Here is a 24104-nt window from a genome sequence, read left to right as displayed (position 1 = left end):
GTTCGTTATTTTTATGTCTCTTAAATGCTTTTATTTTATGTTTTATAGTATACCAGTAAATACCGACATATTACTAAATGATAAATAGAGATATTCTAAATAAGCATAGCCAGTCAAGAAAATAATTTCTTATTTGGACAAATTCAATGATCTTTATAGATAACACTTTGGAATACTACCGCACAAGCTACGTTTGCGTCAATCAACACCATTGAAGCGCTGTTTTGAATTTGTCAAGTTAATAATATTTTTTCAATAACGTTTAAGTTGATGTAGAAGACTTTTGTTACATATGTATGCAGTATTACAACACCTATGATTTGTTTTTAATACTTCCTGATATAATTCAAGGCTCGCGCTCTTCATTCTTTTTTCAAATTCATATCAAGAAAATTATTTTCGGATAGTAAAAAAAAGAAGTTTAATGAACAAGAAAAAATATATTGATTAAAAATGTATCCCATTCAATGCATTTGAAATACTGAGAACCTGTAATTATTTGTTCAGCATGAACTTCTCATATGCAGCTACTTCAAAAAACATTCTCGTGTTTTCATTAAATGTGGCAATGATATGGAAACTATTATTATATGCTATCATATATTTAATGTTACAGATGTGCAGTAAAGACTAAAAGTGAATAAATAATAAGGTTATACAATGAAAATACGCAAATTCGTGGTTTTTCTACTCGTAGCGCCGTAGCACACACATTTTCAGATGTTTTCCACGATGACGTAACGCTTTAGCTACGAAAATGCCAAGGCAACAGAAATTGAAAAGGGTCGACGACGCTTAAAACTTAATACCAAACACGACGCAACGCGTCGCCCCGCGCAAGTTAGTGCAAGTCAATAGGGGAGCATGATAAAAAGAAGGTGACAATAGTTTCCCCCAACTATCGGCCGTGCAAGAACATTATTTTGATGACGTCGCGGCCGGAGAATTTGTGTGACTGATGTTTACTGCTAAACTCTTAAATCAAAATAAATCGTTTGTTTTATTAAAAATTATTTTTTTTACATTTGAAACAGCGTGTAATAAAATTTGCTTGCATTCTCCATAACTTTTTTTCTTAAAAATACTATAATGAATGCTCTAACATATCCCTATTTAAAATATTCAATATTAATTCAATAAAAAGTTCAGAGACTTAAATTTATACTTAAAGCGAACATTTACTGTAATTTTTTAAAAATAATGTCACTTATCAGTGATATATCATATATAATAAACAAATTTTGCATAGATAGCAATATACTAATGTAACAAGATAAAGTTAAAACAAATGTTTTTTTTAAATTGTTACATTTATTTATCCCAATACACCAACAATGTTGATTTAAATATTTTAATACCACTGAAATTTAGTAGGCTTCAACATAGTACTGGGTAATACTTATAGTATACTTACTGGAGGGAATTACGGGTCATTTGTCGGCAAACAAGCTCCTCGATTCTGTATAGCCCTAGTACAAAGGGTCGCAGACGTTGGCGCCATTTTGAGTACTTTTAGTATAGTTTAGGGGTGGTTGATTTCTATGAACCAAAAAAAAAACACAAATGAAGAAAATCCAAATCAATATTACTATTTTTAATTACTCTCTTTTTAATTTAAGACTATATATATAATAATATATGTCGTGTAATAATGTAATAATATATGTGTAGGTTATTAAACTGTTAATGCATTTTCCTAAGATGATTTAAAATTCTAGAGGGTTCTAGATATATAATAATCTAACAAGAATTTTAGAATCATATCGGTAGATGGTGTTCTATAAGTAAATTGGTATTAAATGTGATGAAATGTTATTAATGTTATCGCATAAAGTTTACCGAGAAGAATTAAATATAACGTGGTCAATATTTCTTGTAAGGTAAATATAAAAGAGACGAATATTCAGATTTTGTTCGAAAGTACCTTAAGTTTCAAAATTCACATCAATACATAAGTAAAAAGTTTTAGATTAATAATCTTGCAGAGATTCGGATATTTTGATACCATCACACAATTGATTACTAAATAGTGAACAACAATACAACGGTTATGTATAATCCTCGACCTATACAGTGCACTCCATTATATCTATAAAGTATAATAATACTAAAGCAAAGAATACAAAACAGATTTTTATACAAATTTACTATCATCATTGACATCATCGTGTAAGCCGATAGACGCCCATTACAAAGCATAAGTCTCTCTCCCAAAGATTGTCACGATAACCGGTTTTACGCTGACCACATCGTACACTAGTGGACCTGTTCGAGTGGGCCTCGAAAACGTTTGGGACAAAGCGGCTTATACAAAATTTTCTATTTTTATAATAAATGTAAAATACAGCCGAAATTAAAATTTTTACATGTCGTCGTCTTCTTTCTATGTAAGGCATGTAATTTCATTGTACCTGATTTTTTATTTATTTAATTATTCACAGTTTAATGGATTTCACTTCATCTAATTCATAAGTTAAACGAGAGGCTCCATGCCATTTTAACCGGATAGTTAATGGAAAATATCTTTTGTTGCCATTTTGAACAATAACATTCTCTACTTCATTATATTTTTTCATACAGTATAAGAAAAAGATCAAAACTTGACAATATCAAAACTTGGTATCTGGTTATTTACCTATCGCTAATATTAATGTTTTATAAATCTCAAACGAATCGTAAATTTAGACGACGAGTATATTACCAGATCGTTATCGTTGTCCTTTGATAACTCTGTTTTATTCATAAGTCGTCATCTGGTAGATAATCATTGGTGACCAATGAATATAAACACGATACTAATAACATATCATCATATGTGCTTTTTAAAATTTAATTCCTTACTTAATATATGATAATCGCCTTCGTAGCAGGGTCTACGTTGCTCTACGAATATGCATTCCTACTCGGATACCATTATTTATAGACTAAATACATATACTTTTGTTCCAAATATTAACAAAAATCTTAAACTGTTTAATGAAATTCATTTAAATGAGTAACGTTAAAATAATAACAAAAACTTTATCGTTTGAACTGTACCACAAAGTATGCTCATAAGAAATATATAAAGTTTAGAATTATACCATGCTAATATAATTAATAAAGGAATATTTATTTAGTTTTAAATAACTTTGTTGAGTATATATATGTCTACAATAATAGTATATATATGTCTAAAGTAAAGTCTAAATATAGTATATATATGTCTACAGTTTGTGCAATGGCAGAATATCAAATGTAGGAATGTCTTACTAGTATATCGATGCCCCAATCTACATCTATTTAAAGCTATCTCACTATAAACACGTACTATTATTGTGACCTATTGTTAAAATTTATCTTTATTAATTAAATACTTGTTTTACATCATAGGGCTTAAATAAAACTGAATAAAAAAAAATATTAAGTACCGATCATCGTGTAAAAAGTGCATACAATAAGTAGTATGCGGATATTACGCGTCTAACAAATATTGTGTTTTAGTTTATGGAAGCCATAGCCTTCCTTACACGGCATTTGAGACTCACATTGAAGCCCAAATCTATGACATAACACTCTTCTCTCTCAAGTCTAGTCTAAAAAATAATACTCAAAAAACCACAGAATGAAGCAAAATAAGTCTATTTGCCGATGCCCTTTGGCATTTATCCGTGACCTTTACAGAGGATAAGTCCGCCCGTAGGGGGTAACGAGACTGCCTCAGAGGTCGATTGTACTAGGATAACAGAATTTACAGAAGGTTTCTCGATATTCATTCGATACGAAACATATAAAAAGAACGGCACTTATTTTAAAGTAAAAGGGCGATAAAACGATAAAACTTATAAATAGATTGACTAGGTCCATCTGTTTGTTTATTCTATTTGCCATAGATATTTGAGAATATTTTACCTATGTAAAATATAGAAAATAAATAAATATAACTAAACCAACTGATTTATTTAAATCATATATGTTAAAAGCTAAAGGGTTAAAATCATGTTATAATCATAATAAATTGAGATATAACTAAAATATTACATATTGTTTTACACAAAAAGTAAGCATTACTCCATATACTCAAGCATGAAAATTATATTAACAAAATAACGTATAAATAACAACTCAAAAGGCCAAATTTTTAATCTTATATACCAGTATGTTTACATAGGTACAGGTAGTTTAAGATAGAAAAAAATACAGAATAAAAGATATTCCAGGCAAATATAATCACTGAATAGACTAAATTGATATTAGTTTTCTTTGTCTACACATTATTCCGTTGCTCAACTATCACTATAATGATAGCTTTATCCATATTTATACATGTATATAGATATATAGAGAACTATTAGCAAAATTGAGTTGTGTAACTGGACGGGATCTTTTAATATTTTTACCATAAAAAATTTACAAGCCCTTGATTTTGTTGCATTATTTTATTTTATATACAGTGTTATAAATTAAATTAAGGACAGATTTGACCAACTTTACTTGTCATATGCCTTCTCTTCAAAAGAAAATTAACATATTTTTAAACTACTTTAAATTACTTGAATGAAATATTGAAGAATTTACTTTAGATACAGATTCATTCCAAGTCAAAGTCTGTAAAAACAGGTCTGTTGCGCATGTCTTTTGCGAATAAAATGGTCTACAAAGCACATTTTCAAATAATTATTCGAGAAAGACGCTTTAAATTAAAATAAATGTAAAATCCAGATTATGCAATGAAACTTAAATATAAATAAATATAATTCACAGTGTGCAGACCATTATTTTGAATTGAGAATTGAGCTTTTAAAAACAAAATGAGATAGTTATTTTCTTTATTCGTTTTTACATAGTATTATTTTTTTTGGTTAAGACTACCTTTAACTAATTAATTTCAAATTCATATTGCATGAGATGTTTCTAATGGTAAATGTAATCCAGTGATTTTGTCTAAGTTACCGGGAATTATTTATAATCACTAGTAAACTTACACATTAAACTTGTCAACTGTCGATTGAAAATTGGTCTTGTTTGCTGTTTGATATTATAAGATTATCTTCGACAGGAAGAATGTAGTCGAACAAAAATAACTAACATAGCCTAGCGGATGGGCAAGCTGAAATGGTAGCGGGGGCCTTATGACTCCGTAATGGGAGACCGCGAATCGTCAAGCGCAGCGTACACGTACAAGGTAAATAGACGGCTTGTTAAGGTCGTCCGAAGACACTGAATGCAGACTACATCCTACCGATCTTATTGAAAATGACCTATTTAGTGAAACTATATGTCTTAAATGTTAAAGATGAAGATGGAATATGAATAAGTATGAACTTTACTTAAGAACAATATTTATATATAGGTTCATAAAATAAACGCCAAATTTTTGCATACTTTAAATATCTTCGAAAGATAAATTAATATTTTATTATAATCACCAAGATACGCACTACTACTGATCTGCCCTAGCCCGCCCAAGTGTCCCGTAGGGCGGCAACAATTTTCCACGGGCGTTTCCAGTACCAGGATACCATGAACGATAAGAAGTAACGTGTCTTCCTAACATACTACGTCAGCGTTATACCCAAATTTACGCATGCGCCGTTTTAGCCCCAATATGCAAAACTGTAACGTTTTATTAACAGTTTTATAAATATATTGATTTCAAACAAGACACGTTGCATTATTAAACAATAATAAGTTGACCTGTCTGACGTAGATTAGGGATTAGACATGCTAAAAGATACATTTTTCTTCTCCACGTGCTACCCGTGAAACATTCGGGTAAAAAGTAGCATTTATTTTTAAAACAATTGCTCTGTATTTCACGATTCCTACGAACGTTAATGCTGACGTCAATTTTCATACCTTTATATTTTATGTTACGTAACCCGCTCATAGCTGCCTCACGACATTTCACGAGATTTGGAGGGATGGGGTTTTGAGCCTCAAGAGGGCGGTGTACGACGTCGTAAGTCGTGACGCGACGATGACGTCACTCCAGGGTGGAGGGTGCGCAAAACAGGGGTAGTCTCTCCCCAGTGAAAGTCGGCGGCGTCAGTACGTTTTCAATCGCCATCGTTGTTACTTGCTTGGCACATAAATGTACTTACTACGCGAATAACCTACAACTGAGTTAATAATTTAAGTCCATTTGTGTACGTAGAAGATTTTAAATGGTTTCCGCTACAATTTAAGGTACTATGAATGAAATATATAACATAATTTTTGTCATTTTTTAATTAAATATTGAAAGAACTTTAAAGTATAAAATTCATTACGAGAGTTTTCATTTAAGTTTTTCAAATCATTTCACTTGCTGATCTAATCGTATGGTTTTTAATATATACTAAAGATTTTTTTATCATTAGCAACGTATTAAATGTAAAAAAAACATGTTTAATTAACAACTATTTACCAACAATGTACGAAGGAACAAATATAGCCGGTGAAACTATAATTCATTTTTTTAAATATCCATGGTTTAGAAAAATAAACCATAAAATCAGTGTCATAATCCTTATAAAAATTTGACCTGTATTAACAGGATTAACGAGGACTACGACTTCTATTAACCTAAGCTTTTATTTACAGTCTAATTTCAGCGCCGATGCACGAAAGCAACTAAAAATAACCGGGTTCCCGCGCTCGCGTTGGCCGCGACCGGCTCACATATTCACATACTAGTTACACTATTTCTGTCTGTAAAGCAATAAGATATCTTATATGCGAATAATTTTAAGTGAACAACTCTCGAGTGGACAATGAGAAAAGTTCGCAAAAAGAAACCGATTGTCGCGAAGCGACAGTGAACTACATGTTGAGTGTGTGATTTTTTTTTGTGCTACCGAATTACGTCGCAACTTCTTAAGGTAAGATTTTCCTTTAAACACTAGCGAATTGATTAATCCGGCAAATGTTACAAACAACACAATGTGTTAACTTCGTCGCCTGTTTCTATTGCAAACTTTTTAAGATTATATATTTTAAACCCAAACCTACGTCATACTGGTAGTTAGTACGTAATGAATACAAATAACTCGTGTTCCAAATATTGTAGTGCAAGTCAAGGCGACCATAAACCAATAACATGACAAACTACATATATATCATCACAAAACTATTTTATTTCAAAAACTAATAAACCATAAAAATTGTCTATACCTTATCAAGTTGTTTTAGATGTTTGTATAGAAAATTCATTTCAAAAAAGAGTAAAGACTGTCTATTACTTTTTTATATTTCCTGAGTTTATGTAGTACACATGTTGTATAAAACAGAATCGTTTTTTAATTATTTTTTATGTACTTATCATATTTATAAAAATCATTAGGATTCGTCACAAATGCTTTGCTATACCTGATCAGTCATTAAACATTATTCTTTATGTCAACAGCTTTCCAAATATGCTTGTTAATTTTTTAATTTTTTACGTAAGTTAACTAGGTGTAGATCATTCATTGATACTAACAATTGGTGTTGCCTTAAATGTAGCATTTATGCAACTTTGTTTCGATAAGAAAATATTAAACACAAAATGTTAAATGTGAAAAATGATATTGACAATTTCATATATTACACCTCCACCGGTGGTCGTCCTAACATATTTGGTTTTAAATTATAAAAACCTAGTTTGATATTTAATATGCGGAAAGTAGCACGAACAGTAACTTATTTGCGTTTCATGGATTCACCATGCTGATGTCGACTTTATCATGTTGTAGAGAGAACGGAATACGGTGCAGGGGACTGACAACCCGCAGAGCAGTTTTTACTGAGTTCATCATTACTGAGCCGACTCATCCCCTACCTAACAAAATTTTAATTGATCCTTTCGATGTTCCTTTAGGCACCCGAGAAATGAGATGTCATTGGCCTAAATCCTTTGGTTATAGATTTATTATTTTCCTTCGTACATGAAAAAATTACGAAATATTGAAACTCAAAGACGATTTCTGTTTCCCATTGAAAGTACGTTTTTCTTTCTATCTAAATATTCAATTAGAAACACTTTGCGGTATTTATACTACAATTGTAAAACTACAAATAAACTTTGTAATAAAAACACATTTACCCAAAAACAATTTTATTTCAACAAACATAGTCAAATATTTATAACAACCACTCTAATTTTAATTTTTTATCACATAAGTAAATACATCCATATATAAATTATACATATATATGTACATATACACATGTAAACATAAATATGTATAAATATTTATGTATAGTATATTAATATTAAATCTAAAGTATGTTGTACAAAATGCTGCAACTATTCATATAACATTTGTGATAAATTGTGCGTACTCCTAGTGTCCATTTTTATCTCTTTTTACTTTATTGGTTTCCATTATTACAAAAATATTAAAAATTACCCATAATTATTTAAGTACATAAGCCAAAGTAAAACATGAAAATATCTAAAACATGAATATCAACTTTTCCTACAACTACCAATTTTGACAAAAACAATACATACCAAAAATTAGGTAAGACATATTGTAACAATCATGAAATAATTAAGATAAAAGAATCTAATTTACATATTAAACAATAAAACTTATCTAATATTGCATAATGTGACTAGTTTGTGGACATTCTTTTAAATTTCAGTAATTCTTTATAATTACCGAGAAATTATAACCAGTTGCCAAAATAATATGTTACTGTTTCCTTTAACACCAATTTATTTTAACACAAATTGATGAACTTCACTAAAATGTATGAACAAAGAACCGATTTAGGTATATTCTTTTTAATATAACAACTCTTTTTCAAATATAAATATATATACTTTGGATAATAATGTGTAAAATAATAATGTTTTTTGGTAAATGTTTATAACATTTATAATCTTAAACAAAATTGGAACAGGGGAATGTTGATATTTTTATTGTATTAGGTATTAGTATAAGAAATGGTAACAAACAGTAATAAAAAATATGAAGACGAAAAGAAATTGATTAAAAATCTGTATTTTGATTAAAACACAAATAAGAATGCATGCAAAAAATACAAGAGATATCTAAAGATATTGGAAGACAATATTGCACTTTGACTTAGTAAGAACTACATATTTTATGGTTTTATTAAACATTTCTTTAAGAATTAAGTATTCAAAAACATCATCTAAAATTTACAACTACAACACATGAAAAAGGTTCTACAAAATATATATTCCTTATGACAAAACATTTGTAAATAAACAATAATTTTTGCTAAATTCTAACTCTTAAACATAGGATCTAAATATAAAGTTACCTTAGGCCATATTTCATCTGATGTGCTACCTTTAAATGTCTGTAATATCCCCTTATCTTTATAAAAATCAATTACTGGTTTAGTTTCTCTATTATAAATTTCCAATCGTTTCTGAACAGCTTCAGGCTTGTCATCTGGACGCTGAATTAACTCCTCGCCTGTTATATCATCTTTTCCCATAATTTTAGGAGTATTAAAACCAATATTATATACTCTTCCTGAAGGTAAATGAACCCAACGGTTCCTTACTCTATCTATGATAACTTCAAATGGTACTACTAAATTCAAAACTACATCTACTGGTTGCTGCTTCCACAAAGCATTTGCCTGTGTCACAGTTCTTGGGAATCCATCCAGTAACCACGACTGGGCACTGATTTTTTTTAATTCACTTGTCATAAATTTAATTATAACATCATCAGGTACGAGTTTCCCTTCATTTAAATATTTTTTTACCTCTATTCCAAAGGGCGTTTTCTGTTCTATATGATGTCTTAATTTATCTCCGCTAGAAATGTGTTCCACGTTGTATCTTTTAACAATTCGAGATGATATCGTCCCTTTTCCAGACGCCGGAGCTCCTAATATCAAAGCTTTCAATAATTTTGTCTTTACAGTCATCGTGTCTTTAGTTTTAAACTCTTAATATCAATGTAACCTTTGCCTACGTTACTAAATGTACTTTAGACTCCGCGTTTATACTACTTGTGCGAAATTAAATAACCTTCATGACTTTTAAAACTGATAATTTTTTGGTTTACGCAATAATCTGTTGAAGCTTATCTGACATAACGTAGTATTGGTCTGATACGATGATGTATTCGTCAATATTGTTGTATTACATTATCGTATTGAAGCTTTATTTTCTTATGATAGAACTAAACTTTTATCAAAAATATTAGCACTGCTTATTATTGTAACACAAACTGTCAAACGTGACGTAAATAGACACGTTCGTTTATTGAACGGCGTTCAGAAACTACAAACATTATGTAATTGCTAAGAATGAAGTATGGAATTGTCTTATCGTTTTATTATTTTACTGTTGAATTATTTTATTGTAGTTAATGACGAACGTCGTTAATGGCACATATTTTATGAAACAAAAATTTCCAAAATCTTAACCTGTCTTTAGAGTCGAAAACCTTATGATATTGTGTTAGAGATTATTTGGATCCAATGACATAAATTTCTCCTTTTGCTATTTTAACTAATAATATATTAAGTATATATTTTTCAAAAACTTAAGTCAGATATGCTAAGTCAATACCAACATATCGTTTATTTATTCTTTTCCATAGAATGGCGCTTGTAATGTTACCGTGTGACCTACCTTGGTGGACCTCTGTCCAGCGTCACTTAAAACATCTTCTTTTAGCTTCAGCACCTGTTAAACTAACGGCAAGCATGATGAAAATTCATGACATGTGCAAGTAAGTATTGTAGTAGACGTCCATTAAAATACTTAAATCTGACCTGCATTACGTAATAGTTAAAAGATAACAAAACCATAGGACCACAGATGATAAAAGATATCGTGATAGATCTACATTCAGCAGCGGTGAGGTACAGGTTGTTGAATTTGTGGATAACGATGATGATGTCGAACAACGACATAAAGAATTAACAAACATAATAAATAACCTATTATATCATTTATGTGAATTAAGTTGAAGTTTAACTTATTTAGTTCAACAATTTTCTGTGATAGTTTATTTCCTCCGTTCTTGCCCATTTGTTCACAAACTTTGTAACAATAAGTGCACTCAAAAACTTTTACTTAACAAAATAAAATTAAATTTTTTATATTTTTAACAGTATAGGCATTGATCCAGATGATGACATTAAAGACCCAGACCTTATGAAGGGATTAGAGCAATTTTTGGATGAAGAACTGACAGACGAAGAACGAAGAAATTTCTTGGATAATACTATCAGGATCATGGTTAACAGAGCATTGCATCTTAAAAGATGGCGTCCACCCAAAGGGTTAATGTTTAGCTTACAACAGCAGAGTTCGTATTGCTTCAATAACACAATATATTTGTTTGTTTGTAGAAAAATATATAAATAATATGAGTTATTTTTTCAGGCGAGGTTATAGAATTGGATTATAATTTTTTATCATCTCTAGTAGCTCATGCCTTTTTCTCTACTTTTCCGAAAAGAACGCTCAAAACACATCCGACTTTACAAGACTTCAATTTTACAAATTTTTTTAAAAATCTTCACAGGTAATTGAAACATTTCATGGTTTGTTAAGACTCTCAGGATAATATTTCACACTTGTTCCGCTCTTGCAGAAAACCACAAAGAAACAAATTAAAAAGTTTGCTGTATTATTTTGAATGCTTGGATAAAATTAGCAACGAAGGATCTGTTAAAATTAGTAGGCAGGTGAGAAATTTGATTCTTGTCATGTACAAGTTCATCTGTTTATTGATCATCTAATTGATGATCGTTTTACGATTTTTTATAGGTAATGACTGCCAAGGAATGGTTAACTATTGAAGATTGGTTAGAATGTACACTGCCATTGTGTAAACTGCTTGTAAGACATGAGGGTCGACCAGAACGATGTGAAAGCGATGACGCTCTGAGAATCTGTTTCGCAAGCAGTAGAGTCGGAGGAGACGTTCTTGCTGATGGAGATTCCCAGGTGAACTAATTAACTTTCCAGTAACAGTTTATCAATTTGGATCACAGTCTTTTGTCAGCTGTTTGCAATTTAATAACTCTAATATTAACAAAACTTTAAGAAAAAATATTTTTGTTTTTATATTACAGAAAGGTTCAAAAACGTAACTTCGCTACGGCTAACTTTTATACTATATCTAAGTTTTTCTATGCTGACTATTAATTTAGGTTAATTTTATATTTAATATAGCCTATATTGTTTTTCAGGAATCATTAGCGATGTTGATGATGCCGGAGCTATTGCCAGTTATGCTGTTCGTAGAAGCGCTTGAAGACAACGAAGTTGTTAAAGCAGAAGGCGTCAGATTATTTAGTCGAATAAGTGATAAAAAACAAAAACCGAACATTGAATATCTCCCCGAGCCTAAAACTGTAAGTATGTAAAACCCTTTAAAAATATTGCGATGTGTAGATTCACAGCAAACAGTTGGATAATCGTAAGCTATGGAACTCTTAGGCGAACAATAAACCTTAGGAAATATGCAAAACACAACGTACCAAATACAACGAAAGAAGACAACAAACTGCTAAGTTTAATAACATCAACATCTAGACGGGAAACACATTAAGTGAAAATAATGTGTTATAAAAATTATCATTGAATTTATAGGTAACTGTGTGTTTAATGGACGCCGAAGATTATAGCGCATTGCCTGTCGGTCAGTGGGAAGAAGATAACGTTCTGCGGGAACTAAACAAATGCCTACTAGCATTCCAGCAGTCACCCATGAAAAGTCGCGATGCTCCGCTAAGCCTAGAGAGAAGGCTCTCGCCGATTGGTAATAAATAATAATAATATTATATAATATCTAAAATACACATACGAATGCACAAATATTATTTAAGCTCAAGTAAGAACCAAATTAATTTAATTTTATTTAATATTCTTTAGTGTACACGCTAGGATACAGTTTAAATAGTATCATAATAATAATAAACAAAAGAGTACAAGGGGCGGTTTTATCACGAAAGGTAATCTCTTACAGACAACCATCATATGGAAAAGGTAGATTCATAAATAATGGGTAGACAACGTGTACAAAACATACATATATACTAATATACATACATATAACATGATTATATATATGTATTATATATACTTCTTTATAAATCGCATTTGCATATTTTATCAACGCAATATTTTAAACGATGTTAATAAAATCATGTAAACTGTAGGCAGTATTGAAACTAGAATTAAATATGTGTTCGAATACATCATAAATACAGTAGTATTTATAACACAGCTAATCTATAAACTCTGACATACCGCAGATAACAAAATTTCCTGCTATATAATAATAAGTCACACAAAATACTTTGCGACATTAAATGTTAACCCATCTCTCCAACAATATCAATCTGAAACTAAATTTATTGTAAAAAACAGAAGCCGCCTCAAAACTACTATATCAAACTTCAATGTTGTTAACTTAACAAAATTGTTTTTGTCAATTTGCATCGATTTAAATTTATTAAACTCATTACTTGTTCTAAATCATATTTTTTCACAAAGACGTGAAATATATGGTTATAGAAATTAGCCGTATCATTTTAATGACGAAAGGTCATTGTTTGTCATAATGGAATTAATAGTTTCAGCATATTGTAAGTAACAAAGGTTATTATAAGCGCAAACACTTGCGTGCAATTTAATCGGCTCAAGACGCCTGTAAGCCAAGCTTTTCTGTCACTGCCTTGCAGACAAACTCTGTACCCGTCACTGGACATAACTGAACTCTATTACTCGCCGTTTTAGTTGTCGTTGAGCTACGGTTAGCTTTGGACCTCTGACAGGCCGTTATGGAGTCAGGTTGGCTTCTCTTAGTCATCGTCTCACCGACCACTGACTAATGGCAATCAGAAGTGACATGGGCCGCCCATGGTTGAACGAGGGCTAGGTAGACCCGGTTGCCGATGTCGATTTAGCTGCAAGCGTCTGTAGTTAAGCTTGCTATTTGAAACTATTGACTATTTGCCATTTATGTTTAAGGTTGTGCAAAAAATTATATTGAATAGTATACTCCGCAGAATCAACTACAGGGCCATTTGAAATAAATAATAATGTTGTCAAAAGACATCGCAAACTTAAAAAAATTAACAATAAGAAATAAAAATTGATCCGATAAACATATCGATATAACGATTTTAGGTATCCATAATTACTGTAAAGGTCAAAGAAATTAGGCGACAAAGAAGCCTTCTTGTTTAAACGGATTAACTTGTACATTCACGAAATTAACGTACAAATTATCAAGTATTTAAGCTTGTTACTATGTTTTCTAAAATTAAACATGAAGACACATAACGTATTGTATAAAATACGTGGACGCTCACTCGCTAAGGAATTTAGATATGTTAACACTTGTGTCTGCTTGTACGTTTTACCGACAAGAGCATTTAAGACGACGTTTATCTGTCATGATTATAAAGCAAATTATTATATAATTAAAACGATATGATATTCTACAGATAAAATTTCAGTAGTATAACTTAACATGTGGTCTTCTTTCCAGTACTCTTTACAAACTTCGTTCAATGCAACTAAAACTTATTGCTAAACTGGAAACTATATGAAACGTGAGAATGTATTGGAATCAAAAGTAAATCTACTAATCCCACACAAAGATAACAATATTTTATTTCTACCCTGTATGTTTCCTTAATAATAATCTAACCTGATCTCTTGTTGATAATACTTGTACGTTATCTGCAGGGGAATCGACCAGTCACACCCCACCTGAAGTAGAAGCAACCGTGATGATAAAGCAAGCTTCATCATGCAGTACCATAAACAGTTATAACAGCAGAAGCCCTTCTCCACAAACCTATTGCGCCGCTACTCTTAATTTGAATGATCAAAGTAAGTTTTTTAAAAACAATATCCATAAATATACACCCGAAATTATTGATGGACAACGTTAAGATACAAAATTTCATTTCATGATTTGAATGCATCCGAAACATTAAAAAACTATCAAGCATAGGCATGATAATATTCTAATCCTTTTATATAATAATATAAAATTCATGAACATAAGTTATTACATTATCATTGTGGTCGACAATTGTCAGCGATGTAAAAACTTTAAACAAAGGAAACTTTTTATAAATTACCGTATTTTTTACATGTAATGAAAATTAGTGTACAATTTACTAAATAAATAAATAAAGTTCCATAATATCTATGGGCGATATGTAGCACCAAAAAACATTTGGTATTAATTATGTAAAATAACTTCAGTATTGATAATTAACACTGCTATGATTTTTATTACATGTGGATATTTTTAAAAAGGTAATATTTTTTTCTTTTAATAAAGTAAATTATTACGAACGAAACATCTGTATGTGTCGGAGTGTTTTATACCGGAAATAGGTGTCAATCCCTTATTAACATTTTGCGTATATGCGTATTGCATGTTCTTGCTATCAAAAGCACCTGCATCCATCTGAGCATACTTGTAGGAAGTACATTACGTCATCTTCAGTGACGCATCGAAAAGATAATACCACAAAAACATAATTCTTTTAATATATTTGTACCAATATCGGCGAAGCTCGAATGTATATGCACACATCTGCCTCGGCCTCTACCGGCATCTGCCGACCTACCGGCCCTAAGAAGAATTTCCCTTTTAGATGCGTCGCAGACGATGACGTAATATAGCTCCTACTTACTTTTTATTAAATTGATAATAATACATGTCATTAATGAATGTTACTTGATATTGATTCCTATTCCTTAAGTAACTAAAACGATCAGATTTAGTTCATTGGTACCTACTGGATTTCTGATTTCTTTCTGTTTACTTAGCTTACCTTAAATATCTATCGGATTTATGTCTTGTGATCGTGCACTGCAAAACTTGGACACCGATGTAGTATTATTAAAAATACAAAGCGTTAAAATTGCGACACAGTCCGCACTAAAATATATGTTTAATAATTAGCCGCTGTCATCAGCCCGTATTCTGCTAAGAGTAGCTATGCACGACCATGTAGCTGTAGCTTAATAATGGAATGCTAAGAGTATCTTTGTCCAAGACTATAATATTACGAGAATAGTATAACTCCTATACGGCGACAGAATCTTGACTCATTAATATTTTCCCCTAAGCGTCATTACTCCAATTTCGCAAGGTGTCGCGGCGATACTCCTGTACCAGCAATTTCAAGTCTTTTATTTGTTTAAGCGCTGTCACATGTCGATCTTCCTTTAAATTGTTTCGTAAGTCGGCAGAAATTAAAGTGCGGCTTCTTTGGTCTGCGATTTACTAGTCTCTTTTTAGTTATTACACTTTTATGTCTTTATTCTATAAATATTCTATACTCTTCAGTCTACCCGTATCACTTAAAATAGCGAAATCTCAGACGTGGACAAACGTAATATTTAATATAATATTTTAATTTATATAACTGTAACCATTTTCAAAATCTCTAAATCGTCATCATTAATAATATTCTAAGGTATCATACTACATAATATTCTTAATGATACATGTGACAGTTAATATTAGTACTTATTAATGTTTTTATTTTACTTACAGGCGTAGAACTATCGAAACGCAAATGCTGGTTGTCACCCGATGGAGGAACTTTAAACAATCGACGTGGACGGTTCATCGTGCTCGGTTCGTCGGGTGAATGTCTTCCTGTGACCAGGAGCCCGGGTGTCATTAATCTTGACACTCAAGAGGACAGCCTGTACTCCAGCTGTAATTCTAGCGACGACGAATATCATAGCGCCAATGACAGCTTTGACTACGGTTAGATTTAAAACAAAATTTTGTGTTTATTGCAATCCATAAATTAAATATAAATCTCAAATTAAGTTAAATTGTGAACATTTCAGGCGGTAGCGAAGACGAGGGAAGAGGCGAGAGTGCACGCCCAAATTCATTCCAATACTCTAAGGAATTATCAACGGAGGAGAGAAGACTAAGTTTTGCAGAGAGACTCCGTGACGCGTTACGCAGAGAAGCCGAAAACTCCTGCACAACCAGTACGACAGGTGACTGGTCCACGGATAGTTCGAGCTACGCGGCTGGAGTCAGCATACCTTGTGCAGAATCTAATGATAATAACGTTAGGTAAGTCCAAAAAAAACTTTTTTAGTACACACCTTTTTTCTACTAAATAATACGAAAAAAATGTAATGATTGCATTACTTGTGTACATTTGTAATCGTGATGTGTAACAGAATCTCTACATAATGTCCGATTAAAGTCAAAATTTCGATCAAAAAATTGTATTTCAGATATTATATACTTTCAAAAAACTATTTACAGGTTTTTTTTAAACTTTGTATATTAAATTTAACGGTTTTAACGCTAGCTAATATTCATCTCGATATGCAAAGGTTTTTATTGTTTTTGGAGATTTTTAATATTATTCTACACAGAGTAAAGCGTGGAAGTTCGGTCGGGTTCGTTCTGACTGACCAAGAGATCTTACACGGAAATTCATCCCTGAGCCGACCGCCCCTTGAAAGGAAAGAAACAGGCAATAGTTCAAAATACAGTTTTAGTACGGAATACACGTGAGTAATAACTTTAGTTTAACTTAGTAAAAAAACCTTGATATTTACTTTTTTAAAACCCATCAAATGCTTTTTCAATTCGTCTTCTGTATGTATAATCCATAACAATTTTAAAACAAATAATAAGTCTACTATTCCTCGTTTAAAATATTTTCTAAGCGATATTACTTTTGTTAGTCTGACAATAACAACCGATTAACCCGAGGTCCGCACCTCTCGGATACTCAAATAAAACGCTAAAAGCTTATTGACAATCCAGGCCCTGATTCCCTTTCTGGGGCCATTGGGCGTGGTCATTTTATGGAGCATCCGCTCAAGCGATAAAAGAGTACGGCGGCCCTCCAATCCGATGAAATATCTTTTTAACGACCCGTTCTGAAGTTCCCGGGGGAGCGCTTGACCTGAGTTTATAAATAGAAAGATTAGGCTAAATGTCTAATAAATCCGTGGAAACTAAAAGCAAATGTCAAAAAGCCAAAAAATGACTGAAAATCTCAAAAAAAAAACCGTAATAAAACCACTGTCTAATACTCCAAACACACTTACTTCTCTGTTAGAGCAGTACCTACCTGGATGACGTACCAAAAAAAATTATATCGTATATATTTTTATAACTGGTAGTAACTGAAAGTAAAACTAAAGCACTAATGCCATTACAGCTCTGAATTGGAAGAAGTATACGAACAATTCAATCATTGGCTAAACGATCCCATTGTCAATAATACGACAGAGGAGAATAAGTCCCGAGAACTGGACCCGCGGGACATGGCTGTGATAAGGTATTTCACAATTTTTATGTAATGTAGGACTCTTAAAGCTGGGAATATATTCAGTGCGTATCAAAAACTTAGATAGCAGAAAAGTATAATGTTATCGTAAGTCTCTTAACAATTGAAAAAATTTAATCGTTTTCGTTCTAATACTCTATACTCCAAATGCTTGTGATTCTTCACCTATCTGTTTTTTTTTAATAATTTTATGGCAATTCAAAAGACAACAATGAAGTTAGTAGCAATATAATTTAAGCTTTTGGTTTTTATTTTGTTCTTAACAGATACAGGAAATACGATTTTTTTAAAGATATGTACTTTTATCTTTACCTTGTAACTTCAAATTAGAGCAATTTTTCAACAAATCTGTATAGAGTACGCAATAGAAGCTCTAAAGTTAGTCTGAATCCTCACTCAAAAATTTATTTTAGGAGTAAAGAACCTTAGGAAAGGAGAGGCTCTCTATCCTAATTTAAATAAAAGGCTGTTGTATAAATTAACCGAATACTGATTCAATCATTCCGTCTGCTGGTATTGTCAAAGATACAGGGCTAAATAGGCATGTATAAATATACACTTGCGGGATTAATATCAAATAAAGCTCCCACAGTCGCGCGGCGTATAAGTTATAGACCTGTTGCACTTCAGCGTTTGCTATCGACGAAACATTGAAGTACGTCTTCTGTAAACGACACGATTACTTTGGCGTCTTTAGGGACGCGCGGGTAATCAAACAGCCCATAAAATATGAAGGTTCAAGTGACAGCCACAGCTATTATTAATCAGGCCGGAGCCGCTATATCGCATATTGGACAGTTGTTAATACTGATTTAATACAAAATCTTTTATTATATTTATGATAATGCGTTTCAGATTTGCCGGTTCATTGTTGAAACGCACGCTAAGTGAGTCCATGGCGAGTGGCGCGGCGGGCTCGGGCGCGGGCGCGGAGGCGGCCGAGCTGTACGGGCGCGACGGCCGCGAGCGCGCCACGCCGCGCCGCCTCGCCCTTGCCGCTCGTTCCCTGTCGCTAGAGCTCGCGCGACACCGCCATCGTCTCGCCGCACACTTGGTTAGTAAAATACTAACATCGTCATACCAGCAGATAGACACTTTCTGTAAAGCACAGCCCTCCCCCAAAAGTCGCCACAATGACCGGTCTTACGCTACTCGCTTCCAGCCACTTCGGCGACTATGGCTTGACTATGCCGTCGGTCTACCTAGTAGGGGCCTACCCACGTCACGTCTATCGACAAAATAAGAATTTAGCCAAGTCTTGACACGTTGTACTGAATATGTAATAACTAATTAAGTTATAACAAATAACAGTCACTGAGCTTCTTGAAATATCATCTGCCCACATTGAAAGATGAAGTCAAGTTAATATTTCAGTTTTTCACTATCGTAAGCAGATAAATTTTCGTGGACCCCCAGTTACAACGTGAACCCCTCATTTTTGTCATGTCAATGTAGACTTTGTTGAGTCTCCCATGTACACTTGGGAGTCCGCCTGAACCACATTGTGAACATTGTTTTAGACTGTTTCTGTTGATGTCCGTGCTGTTAATCTAAAGAACTTATAATTTAATCGAACTTGAGCATGCGTAATCGCATTCCATAAGCTATACTGTACCGGAAGAGAAGCTTTTGAAACCGTACATAAAATGTTATCTCTTATTGACTACTTTTAGGTTTTTCTAAATATTTTTCATTTTAAATTTTACTTTATTTAATTGTTACTTTATTGTACATATTATACACATAAAATATTTTTTTATTACCATATAAAAATATATTGGCGGTCTTATTGAATTACTCAATTTCTTATCAAACAACCTTTAAATGAATTGCTTACTAAAATTGTTTCATTTTTTTTTGCAATTATAACCAGGTGCTTTAGTATTATATTTGATTTTAATTTGCATGGTATCTTTGATAAATTAAATTGGAGTTGTATTTATAACTAATTCTTTGGTAGTTACCAATTATGATATTATAACGGATGATTTATAACGCTTTCCGAGGTACTCGTATTTCAATGTAAAGGCTTGTGATCTAACTTTACCATAATTCTACCAATATTTGTAAAAGGTCTGCCCCGTTTAATTTTACAAAAATAAATTCACCAGAGATTTGTGTGCAATGATTAAGTATTTTTATCCTACAAGTAGCCATATTGGATAAGCACAACCTATTCAAGAAATTCATGATTTACTATTTTGACAGAGACGTAAAGTAAAAGAGTCGATACCGGAGGAAATATTAGAGAGCACGCGGGAGGCAAATACGAATAGCGACAGTAACACAGACTCAAACAAATCTACACCTCTCGGCTCTTCCAGAGAGACGGCTTCAAGACAATTGTCCGACCCTAATTTAAAAAAGAAAAAGCTAAATTGGGTAGTAAACATGATAGTAGAAACAATAGAAGAGACAATCGAATGCGAACCCGTTACTCTTGCTATAAAGAAAACGAAGGTTAGAATTGCGTCTGTCTGTCGCTAATACTGAAATACTTAACGTGTTTTGTTACTAACTAGTACTTATTAAGCACTCTTTCCTGAACAGCTTAGTTGATTAAGCTAGTGTACTGTACTTTATTGGAACTTTGTAACAAGGAATGTATACACACATTTTAAAACCGACAATGTTTTAAACTTTTTTTAATTCTTAAAAGCTTCAACAAATAATATTTATCATTTCGAATAGCTAAACAATCCTTGTTATTATAATTTCAACTTATTGGCTAGATATTATCATGTAACACGATTTACGGAAGGTGTGTTTTTGTTTAATGTCTTTTAAACAATCCATGTATTACGGTTTGCAATTTTCTTTAGTATCTATTTAACCATAAGTATAATTACATAAAAAAAACTTTTTATAAATATTTATGTTAATTGGGTCATGTAGAAGGTCGTTGTACTTGGACAACTACGTTACCCAAATTAGAAGGACAAGAACATTGTATGAGGCGACTTTTTAAGCATAATATTTACCAAAATCCACAAACTCCGTTATCATATCACAATGATTCCGTTCAGTTTAAATTCATGCAATGCATTGCATTTACATGCTTCGTTTATCCACCATGCATATTACATATTATATCATATTTGTGCGTGGCAAACACACCTCGGCTTTAGTTATTGGATGTAAGTTTTCTAAACCGCCATATTATTTACCGTGCTCGTTAGCGGTAAACGCTTGTATGTTGGACAAACAATCGGTCATTTGGAAATAAAACCAATATTACACACATGTTCATATCTTTTAAAGTAACTATTTCTCACGCCATTTCGTCACCTTTTTGTTAACATAAACAGTTCCACAATTCTGGTTAAGTAATTAAACTATACATTTATTTCCAGTTAAACGAATTAGCTCACAAAATTGTGTCTGGCGACTCGTGCAGGCCAGTTGCGACCGGCAACTGGGGCTGTGGACGTCGCCAACTTGGACATCCACAACTTAAGCTGTTACTTCAGTGGCTAGCAGCAAGCGTCGCTGGAGTGCCAGCATTAATATATTACACCTTTGGAAACGAGAAACTATTTAAGGTACCTTTGAAAATATTTTAAAAACATAATTGGTAACATGATTTGACTAAACTTTCCTCAGACATTTGTTTACTGGATATTCAGGTTTTCTTATTTTATCGCATTCTTACCGTTTAGTGGTCTTTTTCTACATAGATCGAGCTAATCATAAGCAAAATCGCAATAATCTCGTTTCAGCATCTTAAAAATAAATATCATGCAAACTTGCAACAATTCAACAGGGAAGTGACAAAAATAATTATACACCTTGCTACTTATCTAAAATAAATGCTCAGATTTCACAATGATCGTAGAGATTCAGTCTTTGGAAAAGAGAGCCCACCTTTGTTTATATGTGAAAATTTTATAAAATATTCATAAAAAAACACAGTAAAACCAAATCACAGTAAAGGTATTCCAGTATCAGGAATTATTAACGACCTAACACTGTTTATTGGAGATATGTAAGTAAAGTCTTGCCTTGTCTCTGCGGGTTGGTTTCTACAACCAAGCGGCACTGTGCTTATTTTGGGTCGGGGATAGTCTTACTCAAACCAACTCAATCACACGGAACCCAATCCCAGCAGAATCTTAATGTCGCTGACGATCACAGTGGGCACCTGAGTACTCCCAGATGGATAGCCTGTACGGTACTACCACCGTACTCCAAAGTAATATGCGGGCAGCAGTCTCGACTTCTTCCAGGCAAGCTCTACATTGAGGCCTATCCGTAACACGTAAAGTAAACAAATGTTTGTTAAGAAGACCACGACCAGTTAAGAATCCTGCTACCTGACGCAGTCAGGGCCGCGATAGCCGGAACAGAGTATTGGAGAGCCGGCAGCTTATGGTAGCCATCGCCTCTTTCTTCTATTTTTTCGATTTGATCTGATATAAATAAACTTATTTGTTGTAATAAAAACATTTTTTTTACAGTTAGATACTTTAGTTCGTGTGCTAGTGGATAGAAAATGGACGGTGGGACAGCTAACACGAGCAGTCTTGAAATTTTCTCGTCAAGTCCTTCAAGAGCCCCACGTCATCCCCGAGAACCATTCTCTGTTCGATGAATTAATCGGGATCGAGAAAATGCCCCATGATTTTTAACACTACTTTATTATAAGCTGCTTTAACGACATTAGGTTAAGCAATGACCGCGACGCCCAGCTGTTGCTAATGAAATAAAATATTTATAATTCACATTAAATTCTGAACGTTTGTAGAAACTTTTTAAAGGTCAATCTGATTTACAACGGTTCTATACTAATAGTTCTTAAAACAATTTTTACATTAGAGAGAATATTTTTTTTTCTCAAATGGCCCAAAATTTACAATTGCATTTAAAAGTCTCTACATTAATTAAAGATCAAACAACTACAATTGACTAATATTCGAACTGAATATTTATGCATTTAATACTCCAAATATACATAGGTATTCATATATAGTAATCATTATAAACACAATGTTACTTATATTTGTATGGAATGTGATTTTGGCAGCTGTGTCTTATTTACTGAACTATATATTAGAGCAATTTTAAATAGTGTTTATAATAAAAGCAATATTATAATTCGAAGTATAATGAAACGGACTTGATAAAATATTTTTGTACAAATTATCAATACAAGTGTAATAAAATTATTATAATGTAGGATTTTTATAAGGTCAATATAATAATATACCTGTTAAGGGAAATTTACACGTTAGAAGCAATTATAACTTCTACCTATTTCAATACTCATGTAACGAACTTTTTAACGTTTTCTTATTTAGGATAAACACTACGTACAGGCCTTAAACCTTTGACAAATAACGATGGCGCGAATTGACAACCAAATAAAAAAGATAAAGTAGTCTATGGTTTCTTAGAAGCTGTCTGTATAATCAACAACAATTGAACAATAGTACATATTGTTTTATATAATTGACTTTTTTACTTTGTGTGTTTTAGTATAGCAAAGAACTCGTTTGCAACATAGCTCTACCATGCATTTCTTCTATACACACATGTATTTTGTAATCTATGGACACGTCGCCGTGTTGCGTAACATGAATGTCAAAATTCCAATGTAACCTAAATGTTCTACACGTACAAAGTCTTCCATAGATCGAATCTCAACGTGTCCAAAGTTTTGTTAATTTTTGTGATTATACGAATCTACTAAACCATGAATAATAAATGATTGCGTCTTAGTTATTTTTTTGCATACCTCAAAATATCCTGTATCCCTATTCCACTCTTACTGTGTACAGAACTCCATGAACTCTAGGCTTTTTACTTTAAGCATTTTATGATTATTATTTGTGTAATCATAT

General features: G+C 32.3%; 2 protein-coding genes across 3 annotated transcripts; one reads left to right on the top strand and one right to left on the bottom strand.

Moving 5' to 3' along the window:
• The first annotated feature begins 6633 nt into the window (after positions 1 to 6633).
• LOC137929363 (uncharacterized) lies at positions 6634 to 23981 on the top strand. 2 transcript variants are annotated; one of them, XM_068772267.1, is made up of 17 exons: positions 6634 to 6842; positions 10539 to 10670; positions 11056 to 11252; positions 11330 to 11471; positions 11541 to 11634; positions 11717 to 11896; positions 12142 to 12306; positions 12545 to 12713; positions 14651 to 14797; positions 16485 to 16703; positions 16790 to 17027; positions 17339 to 17476; positions 18136 to 18255; positions 19120 to 19318; positions 20473 to 20724; positions 21618 to 21806; positions 22722 to 23981. In XM_068772267.1, the coding sequence occupies exons 2-17, from the start codon at positions 10540 to 10542 to the stop codon at positions 22890 to 22892; spliced, it is 2751 nt and encodes a 916-aa protein (XP_068628368.1). In that variant the 5' UTR covers positions 6634 to 6842; position 10539; the 3' UTR covers positions 22893 to 23981. The 2 variants fall into 2 exon arrangements, with proteins under 2 accessions (XP_068628368.1, XP_068628369.1); XM_068772268.1 differs by lacking the exon at positions 20473 to 20724.
• On the bottom strand, positions 9011 to 10148 carry LOC137929713 (GTP:AMP phosphotransferase AK3, mitochondrial-like). The gene has a single exon (XM_068772780.1). The coding sequence runs from the start codon at positions 9856 to 9858 to the stop codon at positions 9202 to 9204; it is 657 nt and encodes a 218-aa protein (XP_068628881.1). The 5' UTR covers positions 9859 to 10148; the 3' UTR covers positions 9011 to 9201.
• Positions 23982 to 24104: the final 123 nt, after the last annotated feature.

The sequence above is a fragment of the Battus philenor genome, unplaced genomic scaffold (assembly GCF_028537555.1).
Source record: "Battus philenor isolate CCGP_79_NKW_IND1 unplaced genomic scaffold, ilBatPhil1.0.hap1 SCAF_5, whole genome shotgun sequence".
NCBI classification, from domain to species: domain Eukaryota; kingdom Metazoa; phylum Arthropoda; class Insecta; order Lepidoptera; family Papilionidae; genus Battus; species Battus philenor.
Note: the sequence above shows the minus strand (reverse complement) of the source record. Positions and strands in the feature narration are given on the sequence as shown.

Bases quoted from the DNA above. Each gene is read 5' to 3' on its own strand.
- LOC137929713 (XM_068772780.1), bottom strand. From the start codon at position 9,858: ATGACTGTAAAGACAAAATTATTGAAAGCTTTGATATTAGGAGCTCCG.
- LOC137929363 (XM_068772267.1), top strand. From the start codon at position 10,540: ATGGCGCTTGTAATGTTACCGTGTGACCTACCTTGGTGGACCTCTGTC. The intron at 12,714-14,650 runs GTAATAAATAAT...CGTTATCTGCAG, and splicing joins GAGAAGGCTCTCGCCGATTG to GGGAATCGACCAGTCACACC. The intron at 19,319-20,472 runs GTTAGTAAAATA...CTATTTTGACAG, and splicing joins ATCGTCTCGCCGCACACTTG to AGACGTAAAGTAAAAGAGTC.